Raw genomic sequence first — 17,970 nt, 5'->3', positions numbered from 1 at the left:
ATCTTAAAAGAAAAGGCGGTTCGGAAGTAAAATCAAGGTATGAACAAAATATCGGACTAAATGTGGAAGGTCACCTTACATTTTATGACTGAAAGGGGAGAAAAGTATCAGCAAATGATTTTGCAATTCAAAAGAAATCAACACAAAGATTACATAAAAGCTGAAATTGAACCTACTGGTCCACGCCAAGAGTTAACGGCTGGATCGACCTCTCCCAGCCAACAACATTGTGACCGCGCACTTGAACAAGACATGGCATAGCCACCTTACCGACTCGATTGCGTATATCGACACCATCAGAACGACGCCGACGAGGAACTTCTGCTCCTGGAAAAAAAGAAACGCAGCAGCGGTGAGTCCAAACACGAACACAGCTCCAGCAACAATTTACCCTGCTGTATAGAAAATAAGAAATTCAACACCGACTGATGATAACAAGCAACCGACCTCTGGGTTCTTGTAGGCCGAGAGGTGGTTCAAGAGCAAGTAGATGGACAGCGAGAGTGATACGGCGACGAAGAGCCCCGAGATTATTATGGCCCAAACTGGCAGCGAGTAGCTCTGGAGCACCAGTAGCAATTTGTCGGCCAATTCCATTGCCATTGCCATCGCGCCTGTCTGTCCCGCCACTTGGCTGTACTCAAGCTGATGCCCCCTCCTCTCTTGCGCCGCGGGCACATTCGCTATCAGGATTCACTGTTCCAGGTTGCGGTTCATATAGCATCATGGTCAGGAATTGGACCTTCCAAATGGAAAATTCCCAGTGATGCACAGCCCCCTGGCTGATACTGAAGTCGTTTTGGCGAGACCAAAAATGCAGAGTGGCGTGCCCTGTTTCTGTCCCTTCCTCCGCCTAATAATACTCGGCGGGATTCAGTCACTTGCAAGCACAAATTTAAATGGCGTTTACACGAGGCAGCAAGTGCTCCGTTGGATCGGAAGGGAAGGGCCAGCAATGGCGCAATTTCGACTGGAGGGAAATAAATAAATAAACATGCTAGGAGCTCGTAATCAAAGAAGACGAAGCAGAGCCACCCTCTCTGTATTTTTTAATCAACTTCAAATAATTAATTGTGTTACCATTGGATTACATTTTCTTCAGGCGCCTTGGACAGTCTATTTCATTGGCAACCAACCTGAAACTATACAGAACTGAAATCTAATGAATTTCAGCATCGAACCCCAACACAGAATCTGCTCAAGCTTGGACCGGCCATCCTGCTGCTCCTTTTTGGCTTTTGAACCACACGACATGTAGATACAGATTGACACCATTAATACGCATTCAGGTGCCATGTGAGATACCTCACACAATTGATCAAACAACCACCGGCAGCTTTGCATGTCGCCAAAGAACTGGATCTTTTCATCTAAGTAAATACCAAGACACAGTCAGAGCAATCTTGGTAGTAAGGCAATCATATATGTTAGAAACCCAAAAGTAAAGAGATCAGACTATTCTAAGGGAGGGCGAGATCTAAGAAGATGGAGAACCTGATGATGGAGGATCAGGGCATCTGAGGGAGGCCTGACCTAGACGACGGTGAAGATCTAAGATGTAGTACCCGATCTCGGCCGCCTCCGCAAGTGTCGCTCCTCATCTGTTTTCCCGCTTGGCAGCTTCGCGGCAAGCATCTTTCTTCTCTGCGCACTCGTCCCTGCTCTCTTACTCCTCTCGCCCCCTCGGCATGTCAGGAGCGCGAGATGAGGTGGTAGCGCGGCAGGCGGGTAGAGGGAGGAGCCGCCGCCGCCGCCGAGATCCACATAGCATGACGGTTGTAAATTCCTGGTCAACATACAGTTTCCTATAGCCCAATTCTGAACGCGAGCCATATAGGAGTACAGTTCAGACACATTTACAGTTTAGAGGCAAATTAAACGGCAGAGGCACGCACCTCCATCGTCGACGGCGTCCACATCGACCCCTAGCTCCTCGACCAGGTACCTGCACACCCGTGGCCTTCCCTTCCCGGCAGCGAAGTGCAGCGCCACGAGACCTTGGTCCTTGGCCGCCTCCACGACCTCCCTGGGACGGCCCCTGCCCTGATCCAGATCTCTCACTAGCCCTGCGACGCGACGAACGGGAGAGTCAGTGCCTCCCAGATCCAAACAAAACCCGCCCGGAATCGCCCACGTACTCTTGAAGAGGCGGAGGTCACCGTGGCTCGCCGCGTGGAGGGGCGGAAGCGATCCGTCGGCAGGCGGAGGGGGCGGGCTAGGGTTTGGAGGGGCGGCGCGGTGCTTGGCTGAGGTGGCGGCGGGGTGACACCACGCCATGGCGACCAGCAGTGGCGAGGTGGCGCCGTGGGATCCGCGGCGGCGTCCCTGTCGATCCCAGATCGAGGCCGCTGGTGGGAGGAGAGAGAACTTTTTTCCTTTGCGATTCTGAAAACCGGTGGACAAAGGTGTGGGAGCGGGATGTGACGAAACAAAACCGATGAAAAAAAGCCGACGAAAAAAAACCATTGGAGGTGGGACGAAAAAAATCCGAAACGGAGACTACCAAACATTAGGAGTAGAGATTGGTTGGTTCGATTTCTTTTGCGTGGAGGGAATTACCTGGGAGGGGGGAGGGAGTATGAAAATAAACCGTTTCGGCTGAGCGGGAGGTGGGAGCAAGTACCAAAAAAGTACCAAAAAAGACGGGGTGAGGTGGGACGAAAATAAAACCCGGAACGCGCCCTACCAACTGAGACATTAGGAGTAGAGACTAGTCGGACGGACAACCCGTATATACTACTACTATATATATCTTTCCCTACGTCAGTAATTTTTCTGCTTCTGGTCGTACGTCAGTAATTTTGCATCAAAGTCCCTCTGTTTCTAAGAAATCAACCCGCAATCCCTATTTTAAAGTGAAAAACCGTTTCATCTGGGGTTGTAAATGAAAAAAGTGAACAGACACGAGCGCGGCTGCACGGGCTCTCCTCTCTCCCTCGCCTCCTGATCCCAGCCGCCAGGAGCCCGCGGCTCGCCGGCCGACGACGCCGGTAATGGCAGCACCCTGCACCACCGTTCCACCTTAGCTCCCCCTGCCCCGCGTCCGCGTACCCGAGCTCCTCCTCTCTCCCGCGCGTCCTGAGCTCCTTGTTGTGCGCCGCCCAGGAGGGCTTGCACTCGCCGCTCGACCAGAGCCACCACGAGCTGGGCGTCGTTGCACTTGCCGGCGACCTGGCCGTCCCCTCTGCACCGCCCTCCACCTCAAATTTGGACGAGCATGTGTTTGTGTATGTTCTCAGTTATTTTTTGCACACAAGGTGTTTGTGTGTTTGTCCGAGCCAGTTTCAGTCACAGATCCTTAAGGTAAACTCTCACATGAATACATCATGAGACTAAATCTCCTTCCATATGATTCAAAGCATGTTATGATGGTGGGAGTGAATCAGGTTACTAGAATAATGGTTTGCTAATTAATTTACATCATGTGGAGTCTCAAGACACATGGGTACGCCGACTCCTATTGCTTGACAAATGTATATCTGCCTCCTATTGCTTGACAAATGTATATCTGCGGATTTTCTTTAATTGTATGAAGAAGTTACAGTTAGGTGTTGACCTTTTTTTTTGCCTAGACACAGCACCTCCATGCACCTTTTTTCCGTTTATCTTTGCCGCGCCTTTTTAGTTTTAATTGTTGTTTACCTTCATCCGACCAAATTGAGCTATCGGAGGTGCTGCGATCTTTTGGCAAACATGCTCTGTATTCTATGGTTTGGCATCTACAGGATGCCATCTCAGGTCATGGATCCACTGTGGCCGCTTCGTCCTTCACTGAGGACCTTCTCATCCCCACAGAGATCAGAGGTAACCCACACAGTTGGAAATAGTTGCTCAAGTTCTTGCTTCAACAAATTTTGTTCCGGATATAATTTATGGCCATGCCATGTATTAATTATTCTTATAATGGTCATCTGAATTTGCAAAGAAAATTATATTTTGGAAGCAGGAACCCTTACCTCATAAGATGGGTGAGCTGTAGGATTTGGTTCTGTTCAACTTGAATTAGTTTTTGCTCATCATGTTCTCTGTATTAGGAATTCAGATGCCTTCCAGCTCTAATCTTTTCGTATTGTTGGTGCATGCTGGGAGTCACATTGTTATGCATGCTAGCAAACATTAGGATTGGAAATCTTACCCTGTAGGTTATTAATATCTTTTCCACTATACTGAGATTCAGCAATTTAATCCGTATGGTCGCACAAGCAGTTTTGTTTTCGGATTTTTCTTGACAAACATATTGGGTACATCAATTTAAATCATATTAAGGTCACACAAGCAGTTAGTTACATTGCACTTGGGTCACCGACGGTTGCCGAGCTACTATGATCCTCTCATGTTGTAGTGGCTAGCTGCTGCAATTCATGGATCATGCTCTCTCGTGGGAAGGAGGCTGTGGCTTTCTCAATTGATCAGAAAACAGAACCCTACATAGTTCTTTTCTAGATATATATTGTTATTTCTGATGTTGTGTGGACCATCAGAAACCTGATGTGTGTGTGTATCATAGAATATCTTGCTATTTATGTATATTGCTTCCCTTTTATTTATGTTCTACTTCTCTAAATATAAGCCACTTCTTTTCTATTGTTAGCGCTATCTTTTGATGTTAATGCACTAAAAGTCTAAAGCCTTTCCCTCTGCAAAATGATGATATTAGAGCTATGCGTCTTATAATCCGTACTGTATATGACAATGCGATATTCAGTTATATTATGTTTGTAGCATGGCATTTTTCCATTCCTTTTCTTTTTCCGATGAATCACATGGTAAATTATGATCTACAATGACTGCTCTTGCAAAAAGTTTGGAATTCAGAGAAGGATTCTACAACGAGCAAGGTTTTAGGTTCTGAATCTAAAAGGCCTCTTCTTTAGTTCAGTCCTAGCAAAAGCTGATCAGAGAAACAAAGAAGCAGCAACGAATGGGTCCCTTTCTTGCCCACAAGAGTTGTCTGTGTGCAAGTCATGAACCTTTTGTCCATCAATACAAGTGCAGGATTTGAACATGTTAATTCTGACCTTCTGTTGGGAGTTTATATTATACCTTTCATGCGAAGTAGTTACATTTATCGCATGGAAGACAATGCCCATAGAGTGGAAGGTGGAGAGATTCAGACTTCGGAGGATGTTAATATGCTCAAAGTTTTTCAATTAAACATGTTGAAATCTTCCATGTAGCTGTGATTGTTCTCTCCGGACATGGAGGATCAGTTCTTGGACAAATTTATCTGTCTGTTGTATGACTTGCCACCATTTTTTCGAAATTTCTATTCACATGTTATCAAACCAAAAATATTTCAATATCTTAAAACTTTAGTAGAATTAATCTGCCTCTATTTCTGGACTCTAGCATTTTGTGCTTCTTCACAAGTTCTAAGTTGTTATTTGGCGATTAATTTAATTTGATCTTGAACTTTGGGTTCTTGGCACTCGCCCGTGCAGGTTATGACTATGTCATAGGTGACGTGCGGAAAGGTGACCAACAAGGAGAAGATTGCATGAAGAATTCTTGCTATCAACTAGGGCTGGATGCCCCCAGGAAGAATACTGTGAGTCAACTTTCATGACTGATATGTTCATTTCCTCTAGCTACACAATATGAGATATTGCTTCTTAATTAACGCTTACTGCTACGTTGTAAGATGACATATGAGATTTTGTTTCTCGAGTTGGCACTCAGTAGTAAAAGTGGTTTATACTTCGAATAGTTGAGCAGAAAACTGGCGTATCATGGCTCCTAATGTTACAGAGCAAGTGGACAGACTATTTCCCCCTCCCACCCCCCTCTAAACTTTGTTTTCTAGGTTTGGTTGGCTACAAAAGGCTAGATTCTGGTATATATTCGTTGGTGCAGAAGCTAGAAGCTCATTGATATTATTTTTCTTGCCAAACATATGAAGGATTGTGCATAAAACTTCCAGCTTGAAATCTACATCTGGGTTACAAGCTTTGTCCAGAATTTAAGAACATCGCTGTGGACATTTAGATATTTTTGTAGCATTCTTCAGGGTCTTGACTTAATTTCTTTTCACACAGTAAAATATCAATTATATGTTGTACAGTAGTAGTAGTGTGAATACTATGTACTCAAGTTTATTGAAGTCAAAACAGGAAAGGAGAGCAGAGTTCAGGGCATGTTCAGCTCCATCCATGCATCAAGGGAAATATATACGAGGCAAAGGAATTACGTGTTCTGCTAGATGACATAGTACAAGGTTCAGCAGCGACGACATGATCTCAAACATGGCACTGGTACCACCTATACTAAACTTGATTTGTTCTCTCAATATGGAGTGTTAATCTTCTCCTCTGCATAGTACAATATTCCCTTGGCTCGAAGGATATAGGCATGGCGAGTTTGGTTCAAGGAGGAAATAAGAATGATTTAACAGTAAGAAAAGGGATATAATGCTTCTTGATGTGTATGGGGATTCTGAAGATATATATGATTGATACTTTCCCTGCATGATATAGATTAGTCGAGGTTTGCGAAGTTCTCTATAAAAGAACTATGTGGGGTTCTCTATAAAATAGTTGTTAGGTGTCTAGGTCTTCAGTTTGGGCATTCCAGTATTTTGAGTGGAGTAATTCCACAATGCACAGCCATCTTCATTGAACAACTGACAGTAATATACAGAAGACAGTCGCTTGTTTATTTCTTGACAACCAATTGATTTGCTAACTATTATATTCTTAGAGTACAAGGCAAAGTTATGTGGTGGGTCGGATGGAGAGCTTGGCGCGGCGATGTGGCAGGCTGCTCTACAGTGGCACTAATGGAGAGCTCGGTCAACGATGACGGGACGACCGACTGATCTGCGGCAGCGTGGAAGGAGGGCTCGGCGGTCGACACGGCGGCTTGATCCGCTGTTCTGCGACGTTTCGGAGAACTTCTTGTACTGGTGTGTGTGTATGCATAGGTGCTGTACTATCCTGGGCGCTCACTCCCCCAGGATCCCACAAGTTTGCATAGAGCTCGGACGTCGGTGGCGGCCTGGCACGCTAATCTGCCGCCTCCACATGAGGAGTCGTGAGATTAGTGCATCACATTCAAAAGTCGCCGCTCCGTGATTAGGGCATTGCATTCAGGCATTCAGTAGATTAGAAGACATATTTAGCTAGCACTGGGATCCATCGCCATTGTAGGGCCTTGAATCTTTTCAATCCTTGCCAGGACAGTTCTTGCCATGGACGACGGGTCTCTCTGTGTGGTCTTGGTCCAAAAGCTAAAATAGGGAATAAGATGTGCCTTGCCGTGTGGAGTGTTGGGTATCTTTTGCACTTGCTCCATCAGCTGCAGAAACTATAGCCCAAATGCAGCATACTGCTACTATTTCATATCATTGATTGATGATTTGTTTTTTCATAATTGAATTGGCGAATGATGAAAAGGTGTAATGTTCAGGGATTTTTGCTAGATGATTTGTTGATCCAGTTTAATTTTAGTAGGCATCTGGGTACTTTTATGAATTGATAGTGCACCCAGTATTATTTTTACTTTTCTAAAACAATCTTCTCTGGATTTCATACTAACAAGTGTCTTGGTTTGTAACAACGATAAAGTCCTGCTTTATGTTGCCCAATCCTAAGTTGTGCCATCCTTTCGTAGTGATAGCTGTGTTGGGCCGGGTTGCAACGGATGCATTCAACACGTTTCAAGGGCCTTGTATGTCGATCTGGAGCCAGTGTAAGTCGATTATGGCAGGAAATCAAAGTCAGTTTCCTCATTTATCCATCACCGCAGGACTATTATGACTACTGCATTTTATTTTATTTTGGAGATAAGTCATGTTGTCAAAATTACTTCTTATTTGCAACTGATTGGTGTTGCATAGAATAGGCATGCCCCGTTGCATCGCAAGGGTGTTGTCCTAGTAAATAATAATTGAGCTAAAGCAAAATCCTATTCTGCCCTTGACGCGGCGGTTATGGTGTTAACCATAGAAAGCGCTCACACATCGTAGTTTCTATATGGGCCGACACATGTGGGTTCAAAAACCTTCTAAGAGAGGCACATATTTATTTCTCGTGGATGCATGAATTTACTTCCATGAAAGGAACAGTTGTGTCTCGAAAAGAGAAAAAAAAATGTTTTTTCCCTTTCCTGAGAGACGCAGATTTATTTTTCGTGGAGTCAAGCAAATGCAGTGGGGGGGGGACAAGTGGGGGGCCTACTGGGCGCCCCGGGCGGTGGGCCGGCGCGGGCGGGGGGCGGGAGGGGCGGCACTGCCGCAGATGCGACACGAGAGGGGATGGGGTGGCAGTGGAGGAGAGGCGCGGCTTTTACTCAGCCAAACGGCGAAGTAAATATAAGGAGATTTTTATGGAGAGGAGTAAAATTTTACTCCCTTACGACGAATTAGGGATCAGCTAATGTTCCGGTTAGTGGAGCAAACCATTATAAGGATCGGTTAAAAACGCCCTTAGCTAGATTGGTGCGCACATTCCGCAGTTCAACACAGAGGCCTCTTTTTCGAATTCTTTCTTTCTCTTACTGACGAGTGGACCCCACACATGCTGCCTGCCTAATCCACCAATCCCGGCCTTTCCTGTTGCAAAAAAGAAATCCATGTTTAGATGTGACCGCAAGGTTAAAATGATCGTGATAAGAGAGGCCAGGGTACAGATTTTAGGTATTTGAAGATGAGGGTTCGTTTTTTCGACGATCTCTACAACGTCAACATTTAAATCATATACTCCCTTTATTTTTAAATGTAAGTTTTTGTAAAGATTTTATTGTGAACTATATACGGATGTAAATAAATGCATTTTAGAGTGTAAATTCACTCATTTTATTGCACGTGTGTTTTACAGTGAAATCTTTTCAAAGGTTTATAAGAGCAACTCCAATGGGGCGATTCATTTCGGTCCGTCCGCGTCCGTTTGGGTCGGTGCGGACAAAAGTGGTAGCCCAACGCGCCGACCCAAACTCAAATCGTGTATGTCCGGCGTCCGCGCGATCCATTTCCGGCCCAAAATTGCGCCTGGAATGCGTCGGCGCGGACGCGAAGCGGACGCGCCGCACATCTTCTCGCCGTCCGCCGCGTCCCCACCTGGCGGCTGTCCAACCGCTACGGTCAACATAATTTATGACGACCGCCCACCTTGGGCCCACGCGTCAGCGACGGCGGTCGTCCTTTTTTAAGCCGGGCGTGCGGCGGGCCGTCCTCATCCACTACCACTCGCCCCCCGTCCCCATCTGGCCACCCCTGCCCCCACGCCGGCGACAACCCTAGCCACCGCCAGCATGGGTTTCTTCTCCGGCGTCGGCAGCAGCCGCAAGGGCAAAGCCCCCGCCCGCCATTCCCCCTCCCTCCCCGCCCTCCCCGCGCCGGCGCGCGCTCCCCGGCAGAGGCAGCGCATCACGTGCCGGTTGCACCAGGCCGAGTGGCACTGGCACCACCGCGTGCCTCTGCCGTACCCGGACGTGACGCTGCCGCACGACTGGCATTTGGATCCGGAGAGGATCCCAGTGCCGGCGGCGCCGCGGACGGCAGGGCCCATGCGGAGGAGGTGCGGCGCCGGCGGGCGTTGCTGAGCGAGGAGCAGCGCGCGACCCGCGCTTCGCCGTCGACTCGCCTCAACTGGGCTCGATGGTTCGCCATCGAGCACGAGGAGGCGAGGCGACGCGGCGTCCGCGGCGTCGACCACAGCCTGCCGCCGCCGTGCTTGTCGTACCGTGAAGGAAATATGCCCTAGAGGCAATAATAAAGTTATTATTTATTTCCTTATATCATGATAAATGTTTATTATTCATGCTAGAATTTTATTAACCGGAAACATAATACATGTGTGAATACATAGACAAACAGAGTGTCACTAGTATGCCTCTACTAGACTAGCTCGATAATCAAAGATGGTTATGTTTCCTAACCATGGACAAAGAGTTGTTATTTGATTAACGGGATCACATCATTAGGTGAATGATCTGATTGACATGACCCATTTCATTAGCTTAGCACCCGATCGTTTAATATGTTGCTATTGCTTTCTTCATGACTTATACATGTTCCTATGACTATGAGATTATGCAACTCCCTTTGCCAGAGGAACACTTTGTGTGCTACCAAACGTCACAACGTAACTGGTGATTATAAAGGAGCTCTACAGGTGTCTCCAAAGGTACATGTTGGGTTGGCGTATTTCGAGATTAGGATTTGTCACTCCGATTGTCGGAGAGGTATCTCTGGGCCCTCTCGGTAATGCACATCACATAAGCCTTGCAAGCATTGCAACTAATGAGTTAGTTGTGAGATGATGTATTACGGAACGAGTAAAGAGACTTGCCGGTAACGAGATTGAACTAGGTATTGAGATACCGACGATCGAATCTCGGGCAAGTAACATACCGATGACAAAGGGAACAACGTATGTTGTTATGCGGTCTGACCGATAAAGATCTTCGTAGAATATGTAGGAGCCAATATGAGCATCCAAGGTTCCGCTATTGGTTATTGACCGGAGACGTGTCTCGGTCATGTCTACATTTTCTCGAACCCGTAGGATCCGCACGCTTAAGGTTTCGATGACAGTTATATTATAGTTTATGATGTTTTGATGTACCGAAGTTTTGTTCGGAGTCCCGGATGTGATCACGGACATGACGAGGAGTCTTCGAAATGGTCGAGACATAAAGATTGATATATGGGAAGCCTATATTTGGATATCGGAAGTGTTCCGGGTGAAATCAGGATTTTACCGGAGTACTGGGATGTTACCGGAACCCCCCGAGAGGTATGTGGGCCTTAGTGGGCTTTAGTGGAAGAGAGGAGAGGTGGCCAGGGCTGGGCCGCGTGCCCCTCCCCTATAGTCCGAATAGGACAAGGAGAGGGGGCCGGCGCCCCCTTCCTTCTCTCTCTCCTCTTTCCCCCTTCCCGAATCCTATTCCAACTAGGAAAGGGGGGAATCCTACTCCCGGAGGGAGTAGGACTCCTCCTGCGCGCCCTCCCTGGCCGGCCGCACCCCCCTTTGATCCTTTATATACGGAGGCAGGGGCACCCCTAGACACACAAGTTGATCCAACGTGATCATATTCTTAGCCGTGTGCGGTGCCCCCTTCCACCATAGTCCTCGATAATATTGTAGGGTGCTTAGGCGAAGCCCTGCGACGGTAGTACATCAAGATCGTCACCACGCCGTCATGCTGACGGAACTCTTCCCCGACACTTTGCTGGATCGGAGTCCGGGGATCGTCATCGAGCTGAACGTGTGCTAGAACTCGGAGGTGGCGTAGTTTCGGTGCTTGATCGGTCGGGCCGTGAAGACGTACGACTACATCAACCACGTTGTGCTAATGTTTCCGTTGTCGATCTACAAGGGTACGTAGATTACAATCTCCCCTCTCGTTGCTATGCATCACCATGATCTTCCGTGTGCGTAGGAAATTTTTTGAAATTACTACGAAACCATTAGTCCGCGATGAGGACCAGGAGGCCGAGGCCGCCTACCAGGCGGCCATCAAGGAGAGCGAGGAGGAGGAGCGTGGAGGGAGGCGGACGAGGCGGCTTTCGAGGCTGCCATGGCGGAGGCCATGGCCCTCTCCGCGGCGGGCGACTGCGTCGTGCCGCCGGTGGCCCCGCCGTCCCCGCCCAAAGCCGAGCCGGAGGAGCCGGCCAACATCGAGCGCTACTCCTGAACTAGAGTAGTCCGCGAGTGGGTCAGCGCTCCGCCGATCTGGCTCGGGGCGATGGAGAAGTAGGAGGCGGCCTACCTCGACCACTGGCGCCGCGTTCGGCTTGCCGAGGACCGCCGGGAGGGCCAGCGCCTGCAGATGCTCGAGCGCGAGGCCGAAGAGGAGGCGTGTCAGGCCCAGGCAGCGGCGACAAAGCCCGACATCACCGCCGTCTGGAACACGACGTTCTCCTGGGCCGGCCCTGCGCCGACGTTGATCAACCTCACCGGTCCTGACGCAGACGCCTAGCGCAACGCGTCATCTAGTTTTTAGTATTTTAATTAATATAATATGAACTTTCGCCGGTCTTCGTGACCGGCTTTTATATTTAATTAAATGCATGTATTTATTTTCAAAATGCTTGCAATACATTTTTTGACGCGTCGATAAAATGGGGCGGGCCAGCCTCACGCCGACCCAAATATATTGCCGGACGTTTGTGTCCGCCGGGTCGATTCAAACGGACAAAAAACGGATAAAAGCTTTGTCCCGTTCGAGTTGCTCTAATGGAATCACTCCGTGGGATAAGAAGAAGTGCTCATCGAACAGACCGAGGTTTCACTGAATCTCAGTCTGACGGGGCAAATTAAATATGTTTTCTGTCCAACGGGGACATGTTGTTGGCACCGGCACGCGTCAACCTTCCCGCCGGGCGCGTCGCATTTCACCCTCCCGTCTTAATGCAAAAATAATAAATGGGCGGCCGACTATGTTGTGGCCAGCTCGCCAGCTCGCGGCGCGACGCGTGCCACGGCGCGCGCGTACGTGTGCCCCGCTGCACTAAACAAAAGGAAAGGGCCGTCCCTCCCATGAGTCCCATCGCCGCGCCGGTCCGCCGACGGAGACCGATAGAGAGAGAGAGAGAGAGAGAAAGCACACCCACGCCCGCCTCCGCCTCCATTCATTCGTGGAGAAGCGAACCGATTCCCGGCCGACTCGCCGTCACTTTCCCGGTGGTGCCCGCGACAGCGAGGAGGAGGACGATGGTCGTAACTGTGGCAGCGACGGGGTCGGACACGGCCGAGCCGCTGCACTCCACCACCTTCGCCTCCCGCTACGTCCGCGACCAGCTCCCCCGGTCAGTCCCCTCCCCTCCTTCTCTCCTCCACACACACCACGCCAGTACGGCTAGCGGTAACCGGCCACCCACTACCCCACCACCAGTCCACCACCACTCCACTACAAGGCACCAGCGCACACACCGTCGGTGTGACACCACCACTGCCCGATCTCATCCTTTATTCCATCCACCCCCCGTCGCCTGCACTGCGCTACACACTATCCACCAGCGGAGAGCAGCAGCGGTGAGCGCCGGCGGCGATGGTGATCTCGCACGCGAGCTCCAGCGCGGGGGAGGCCGTCTACTCCACCTTCTCCTCGCGCTACGTGCGCGAGGAGCTCCCGCGGTGAGGACGAGAGAGAGAGAGAGAGCGGCCGGAGGTACCGGATGTTGGCCGGAGATCTGACGGACGTTGCTGGGTGCAGGTACCGGATGCCGGAGGGATCGATCCCGAAGGAGGCGGCGTACCAGATCATCAGCGACGAGCTGATGCTGGACGGGAACCCGCGGCTGAACCTGGCGTCCTTCGTCACCACCTGGATGGAGCCCGAGTGCGGCAAGCTCATGATGGACTCCGTTAACAAGAACTACGTCGACATGGACGAGTACCCCGTCACCACCGAGCTCCAGGTCCGGCCGGGATGCACACCCCAGATCCCACTCTCCTTTTTTAATTTGTTTTTCCTTACCATTTCGGGGCAAGGGGACAATCCCCAACACTTATACTAATATGTTCACAAGTACTAGTAGCAAATCTCCTAAAAATGGAAGGGTCCGAGATCCCAGCAGCCAGGAGGTTTTGGTTGGTACCGCTCTGTTTCTACTCTGTTCTGCTCTGCTGCTCCCTTCTATTCTGCCTCCGCCGGCGGTGGTGGCTCCGGCGAACCGGAGCGCGGCAGAGGAGAAAATCCAACGGCTGTGCATGGTAATCCATATCCTGAACAGGAAAACATGTCCATCAGGCTTTAGATAACGGTGCTGATGTTCCTCAGCCACCAGTGAATTTTGACCCGACGAGATGAATGAATTCGCTAATCCACAATCTGAATAGGAGAACGTATCCATCAGGCTTCTTGAGAGCTGCAGATAACCACCTGATGCTAGCCAGCCACAGGTGCATAGTAGTGGAACATCCCATACTAGTTTGGTGTGGTTCATTTACTAGTAACTGTTTGTGACCCACCGGCCTATCAATCTTCTTGAGAACATAGTTTGCTTCAGTAACGGGAAAGTGATGGCTGTTTTGTTATCCATATGGTTGAACCTTGAACTGGTTGTGACACGGATGGATGGTTTTGGTCTGGGTTCGGTCTGGCTGAATCTGGAACTAGTACACTTTAAGAAATCTTCCTATTTTAGGCATCACCTGGTAGGGAATTTGGTTATAGTGACTGTATTTTTTATGCTGTTTCTAAGAACACGCAGTGCAAACAACACTGTAATGCGATTTCTGGTGGGCACCATGCCAGGTAATTGCAAGACGACTATGCAAAACCTGTTACAAACCCATGGAGCAGAGCACTGCTTCTAATCCACTTATTTCCTGTAATACGCTTATTATCATATACTGTTGTTGTTCGATTTTAACAACCAATATTCCTATATCTCGGAATGCATGGACAAGCTGTTGATTTTAAGCACTATACGCATTTGCTTATCACTTGTTTGTAATTTCGCAGAACCGTTGTGTAAACATGATAGCTCACTTGTTCAATGCACCGATCGGTGAGGATGAGACTGCTATCGGAGTCTCAACAGTGGGGTCCTCGGAAGCGATAATGCTTGCGGGCCTGGCGTTCAAGAGGAAGTGGGCAAACAAAATGAAGGAGCAGGGGAAGCCATGCGACAAACCTAACATTGTTACTGGCGCAAATGTTCAGGTATTTTTCCTGTTGTTGTTGTTCCGTGAAGTAAAATCTTTTAAACTTTACCACTGTATTTATGTGCCAGGAAAGGTGCCTCTTGTAACCTCTCATGTGCTCGTAGGTTTGCTGGGAGAAATTTGCTAGATATTTCGAGGTGGAACTGAAGGAGGTCAAGTTAACTGAAGGGTACTATGTCATGGATCCCAAGAAGGCTGTTGAAATGGTGGATGAGAACACTATATGTGTTGCAGCCATCTTGGGATCTACTCTCACTGGAGAGTACGAAGATGTGAAACTGTTGAATGACCTTCTTGTGGCGAAGAACAAGGAAACAGGGTATGTATTTTCTATGCTGTCAATTATATTTAGTCATCATAGTGATGGAAAAATATCATTGAAATTGTGCAGAAAGTATGCAGCACAGTTTGACATATGTTTAGTCATCATAGTGATGGATAACATGGTTTGACATATGTCTTCATACCATCATACACATAATGCAGGTGGGATGTGCCGATCCATGTTGATGCTGCCAGTGGAGGATTCATCGCTCCTTTTCTCCAGCCTGAGCTTGAATGGGACTTCAGGCTGCCGTTGGTGAAGAGCATCAACGTTAGTGGGCACAAGTATGGCCTTGTGTACCCTGGTGTTGGATGGGTCATCTGGCGGAGCAAAGCCGATCTGCCCGACGAACTCATCTTCCACATAAACTATCTAGGAACAGATCAGCCCACGTTCACACTGAACTTCTCCAAGGGTCAGTATATCGTTCTCTAGTTCAGCATGATTTCTCTGTGATGTTACAACAACTTAGGCGTGTGCTGTGTGAATTATGTGCAGGCGCTAGCCAGATCATTGCGCAATACTATCAGCTGATCCGCCTCGGCTTCGAGGTATGCGTCGTCAGCCTCCATTTTCCTTCATATGCAAACTGTAGAGAATTTTGATCCAACAAGAAAAATTCCTATGTACAAGATATATGAAATGATACAATACATTTGGCACAAGTGTTGTTTCAGTGTTTGACATCTTTCTTCACCCACTTCACACAGGGGTACAAGCACATCATGGAGAACTGCAAGCTGAACGCGGCGGTGCTGAAGGAGGGCATCGACGCGACGGGGCGGTTCGACGTGCTGTCCAAGGCGGACGGCGTGCCGCTGGTGGCCATCAGGCTCAAGGACAGCACCAACTTCAGCGTGTTCGACATCTCGGAGAACCTGAGGCGGTTCGGGTGGATCGTGCCGGCCTACACGATGCCGGCGGACGCGGAGCACGTGGCCGTCCTCCGCATCGTCATCCGGGAGGACTTCAACCGGAGCCTCGCGCAGCGGCTCCTCGCCGACATCAACAAGATCGTGGGCGAGCTGGACGCGCACGCCGTCCACGCCATCAAGCTGTCCACCGCCGCCGCCGCCGAGGGCGCCTCCAAGAGCACCGTGGACGCCGTCACCGAGGCCTTCAAGGGCCTGGCCGGGAACAAGAAGGCCGGCGTCTGCTGAAGGCCGGGGTGGTGCTTGCTTGGTGAGACGCCTGGCGCCTTCTTTCTTTCATCACGTATGTCTATGTTGTATCTTGTGTAATTATTATTGTGGAGGGGTGCAAATGTGAACTGTCAGGACCTGCCTCCTCCTTATTTTGTACGTACGCGGATTGCACGCTCCATTTCGTCTGTGGTTCTGTACAGGAAGGACACCTCTCCATCGAGGTCGCTATGTATCTGTTGTTTGCTTAGCTCTGTGTCGGAATGTTACGTGTTTGTTGTATCCTTTGAATGTATTGCATTATATAGTGCTGCTGGACAACGTTGCCAAAGCTTCAGCATGTAATGCGTCCGTGACTCTCTCCAGGTTGCCTGCGCCAGCAGCCTTAGCTTCACCATATTCACCTCTAATGACAAAGCCCCAACCTCCAGTGTTGGATCTCTTTTGAAGAGCACCACATGTGTTGACCTTCAAGAATCCTGAAGGCGGTCGGGACCATTTCGCCGCAGACTGTTGTTTTAGCTTCTTCTCTTCTTTCTTCACCTTCGAAAAAATTCCAAACATGATAATTAATGAAAAAAGTCCATTTTACTACCCTGAATTAAGTTGGTGGTTCACATTACCCCCTCATCTATTTTTCTGTTCCTATCACCCCCTAAACAAACCCATACCGGATGAAAGACCCCCCCTGGATGGTTTGTCACCACTTACTGCTGATGTGGCATTGGTCAACGGTGGTATTGACCTGCGGGTGGGCCTCCCTTGTCAGGTGTGGCTGAGATTGACGGGTGAGGCCTAGAGGAGGCGGGCCCACCTGGGAGGTCTGTCTCCTTCATCCGTCGCTCGCTCGCGGGACAGAGAGGAGCTCGGGCGCTCGTCTCGGTGGCACAGGCTACCCCCGGCAGAGCTACGACCATCGGAGTGTCCCCTGTGATGCGGCGCGTCCTCCCATCCGGTTCATGGTGTCTGGGAACAACAGGGGCCACGACAGGATCGGGCAGGGCGGTCGGCGGCGTCGACTGATGATGGGCATGGCGGCGTCAGCAGAGGCCAAGGGGGGATGGGGAGATGGCTGGACGACAGCGACGGCGGGGCATCGGAGCAGGCCGGTGCACTGGTTGTCGTGTCCGACGGCAGCAGCGGGCGACGGAGCATGGCCGTGCAGGGAGAGGTCCTCGGGGGCGTGTGGCTCCAATAGACTAGCCCGTCAACTTTAGGGGAGCGCCATGGTGCCTGGGAACCAGAAGAGGAGAATCAAGGGTCACTACAGGATGAGATCAAGGAGGCGGTTGGGGATGTCGGGGGCGGGGAAGAAGACATGAGCAAGGGCGATTTACAGCTATTCAAACTAATTCCTTTGGCAGGAATGTGTAATGGATCAAGGCGAAACTCTCACACAAGGTTTCACATCGAGGAGGAGGCGCTGGCCACGCGAACAAATAACTACAGCGGGCGCCAGAGCTTGGCCATGCGGGAAGAGGTCCCTGAGGACACGCTGCTCCAGATGAAGGGGGCGATTAGCTTCAGGGGAGCACGATGGTGCTCGAGAAGAAGAGGAGGAGAATCGGGGCTCACCAGAGGAAGAGATCGAGATGGCGGTGGTCGATGCCTGAGGCAAGGAAGAAGACATGGGCGACGGTGATTTGCGGCGACCTGAAGAAATTCATTTTCTAGGAATGTATAGCTGAGCGAGGTGAACCTCTTGGACAAGATTTCAACACGAGGACGAGGCGCTAGCCGCGCGGCCGAAGAACGACAGCACCATCGGCATGAACTGAACGCAGGCTGTGTTGTTCACCTAACCACAAGGCCTCATTGGTCAACAAACCATTTTGACAGTGTCTACGTCAGCAAACCACCCAAGAAAATCCGTCCAAGACTATTTTTGAAC

At 49.7% G+C, this 17,970-nt stretch overlaps 1 protein-coding gene and 2 long non-coding RNA genes across 6 annotated transcripts; 2 read left to right on the top strand and 1 right to left on the bottom strand.

Annotated features, from left to right (window-relative positions):
• Positions 1-40: 40 nt before the first annotated feature.
• LOC125527210 lies at positions 41-1,781 on the bottom strand. Its single transcript, XR_007292004.1, has 3 exons — positions 1,495-1,781; positions 448-1,370; positions 41-327 (listed from the first exon to the last, which is right to left on the bottom strand). It is a non-coding gene; the product is annotated as an uncharacterized LOC125527210 (long non-coding RNA).
• A 1,293-nt stretch (positions 1,782-3,074) lies between these two features.
• Positions 3,075-7,450, top strand: LOC125527205. 3 transcript variants are annotated; one of them, XR_007292002.1, is made up of 4 exons: positions 3,075-3,303; positions 3,726-5,548; positions 6,111-6,251; positions 6,697-7,450. It is a non-coding gene; the product is annotated as an uncharacterized LOC125527205 (long non-coding RNA). The 3 variants fall into 3 exon arrangements; XR_007292001.1 differs by lacking the exon at positions 3,075-3,303 and having other exon boundaries at positions 3,490-3,804; positions 5,442-5,548; positions 6,697-7,416; XR_007292000.1 differs by lacking the exon at positions 3,075-3,303 and having other exon boundaries at positions 3,490-5,548; positions 6,697-7,416.
• Positions 7,451-12,601: 5,151 nt separating this feature from the next.
• On the top strand, positions 12,602-16,329 carry LOC125527202 (glutamate decarboxylase-like). 2 transcript variants are annotated; one of them, XM_048691746.1, is made up of 7 exons: positions 12,602-12,748; positions 13,156-13,360; positions 14,410-14,610; positions 14,717-14,931; positions 15,099-15,352; positions 15,436-15,488; positions 15,648-16,329. In XM_048691746.1, exons 1-7 carry the CDS (start codon positions 12,654-12,656, stop codon positions 16,095-16,097), a joined length of 1,473 nt encoding a protein of 490 aa, XP_048547703.1. In that variant the 5' UTR covers positions 12,602-12,653; the 3' UTR covers positions 16,098-16,329. The 2 variants fall into 2 exon arrangements, with proteins under 2 accessions (XP_048547703.1, XP_048547704.1); XM_048691747.1 differs by lacking the exon at positions 12,602-12,748 and adding an exon at positions 12,803-13,076.
• Positions 16,330-17,970: the final 1,641 nt, after the last annotated feature.

Source organism: Triticum urartu, unplaced genomic scaffold (assembly GCF_003073215.2).
Source record: "Triticum urartu cultivar G1812 unplaced genomic scaffold, Tu2.1 TuUngrouped_contig_3265, whole genome shotgun sequence".
NCBI classification, from domain to species: domain Eukaryota; kingdom Viridiplantae; phylum Streptophyta; class Magnoliopsida; order Poales; family Poaceae; genus Triticum; species Triticum urartu.
This window is presented reverse-complemented; position numbering and strand designations above follow the sequence as displayed.

Coding starts and splice junctions, on each gene's coding strand:
- LOC125527202 (XM_048691746.1), top strand. CDS start 12,654: ATGGTCGTAACTGTGGCAGCGACGGGGTCGGACACGGCCGAGCCGCTG. Junction 14,611..14,716: donor TTACTGGCGCAAATGTTCAG/GTATTTTTCCTG, acceptor ATGTGCTCGTAG/GTTTGCTGGGAGAAATTTGC. Junction 14,932..15,098: donor GCGAAGAACAAGGAAACAGG/GTATGTATTTTC, acceptor CACATAATGCAG/GTGGGATGTGCCGATCCATG.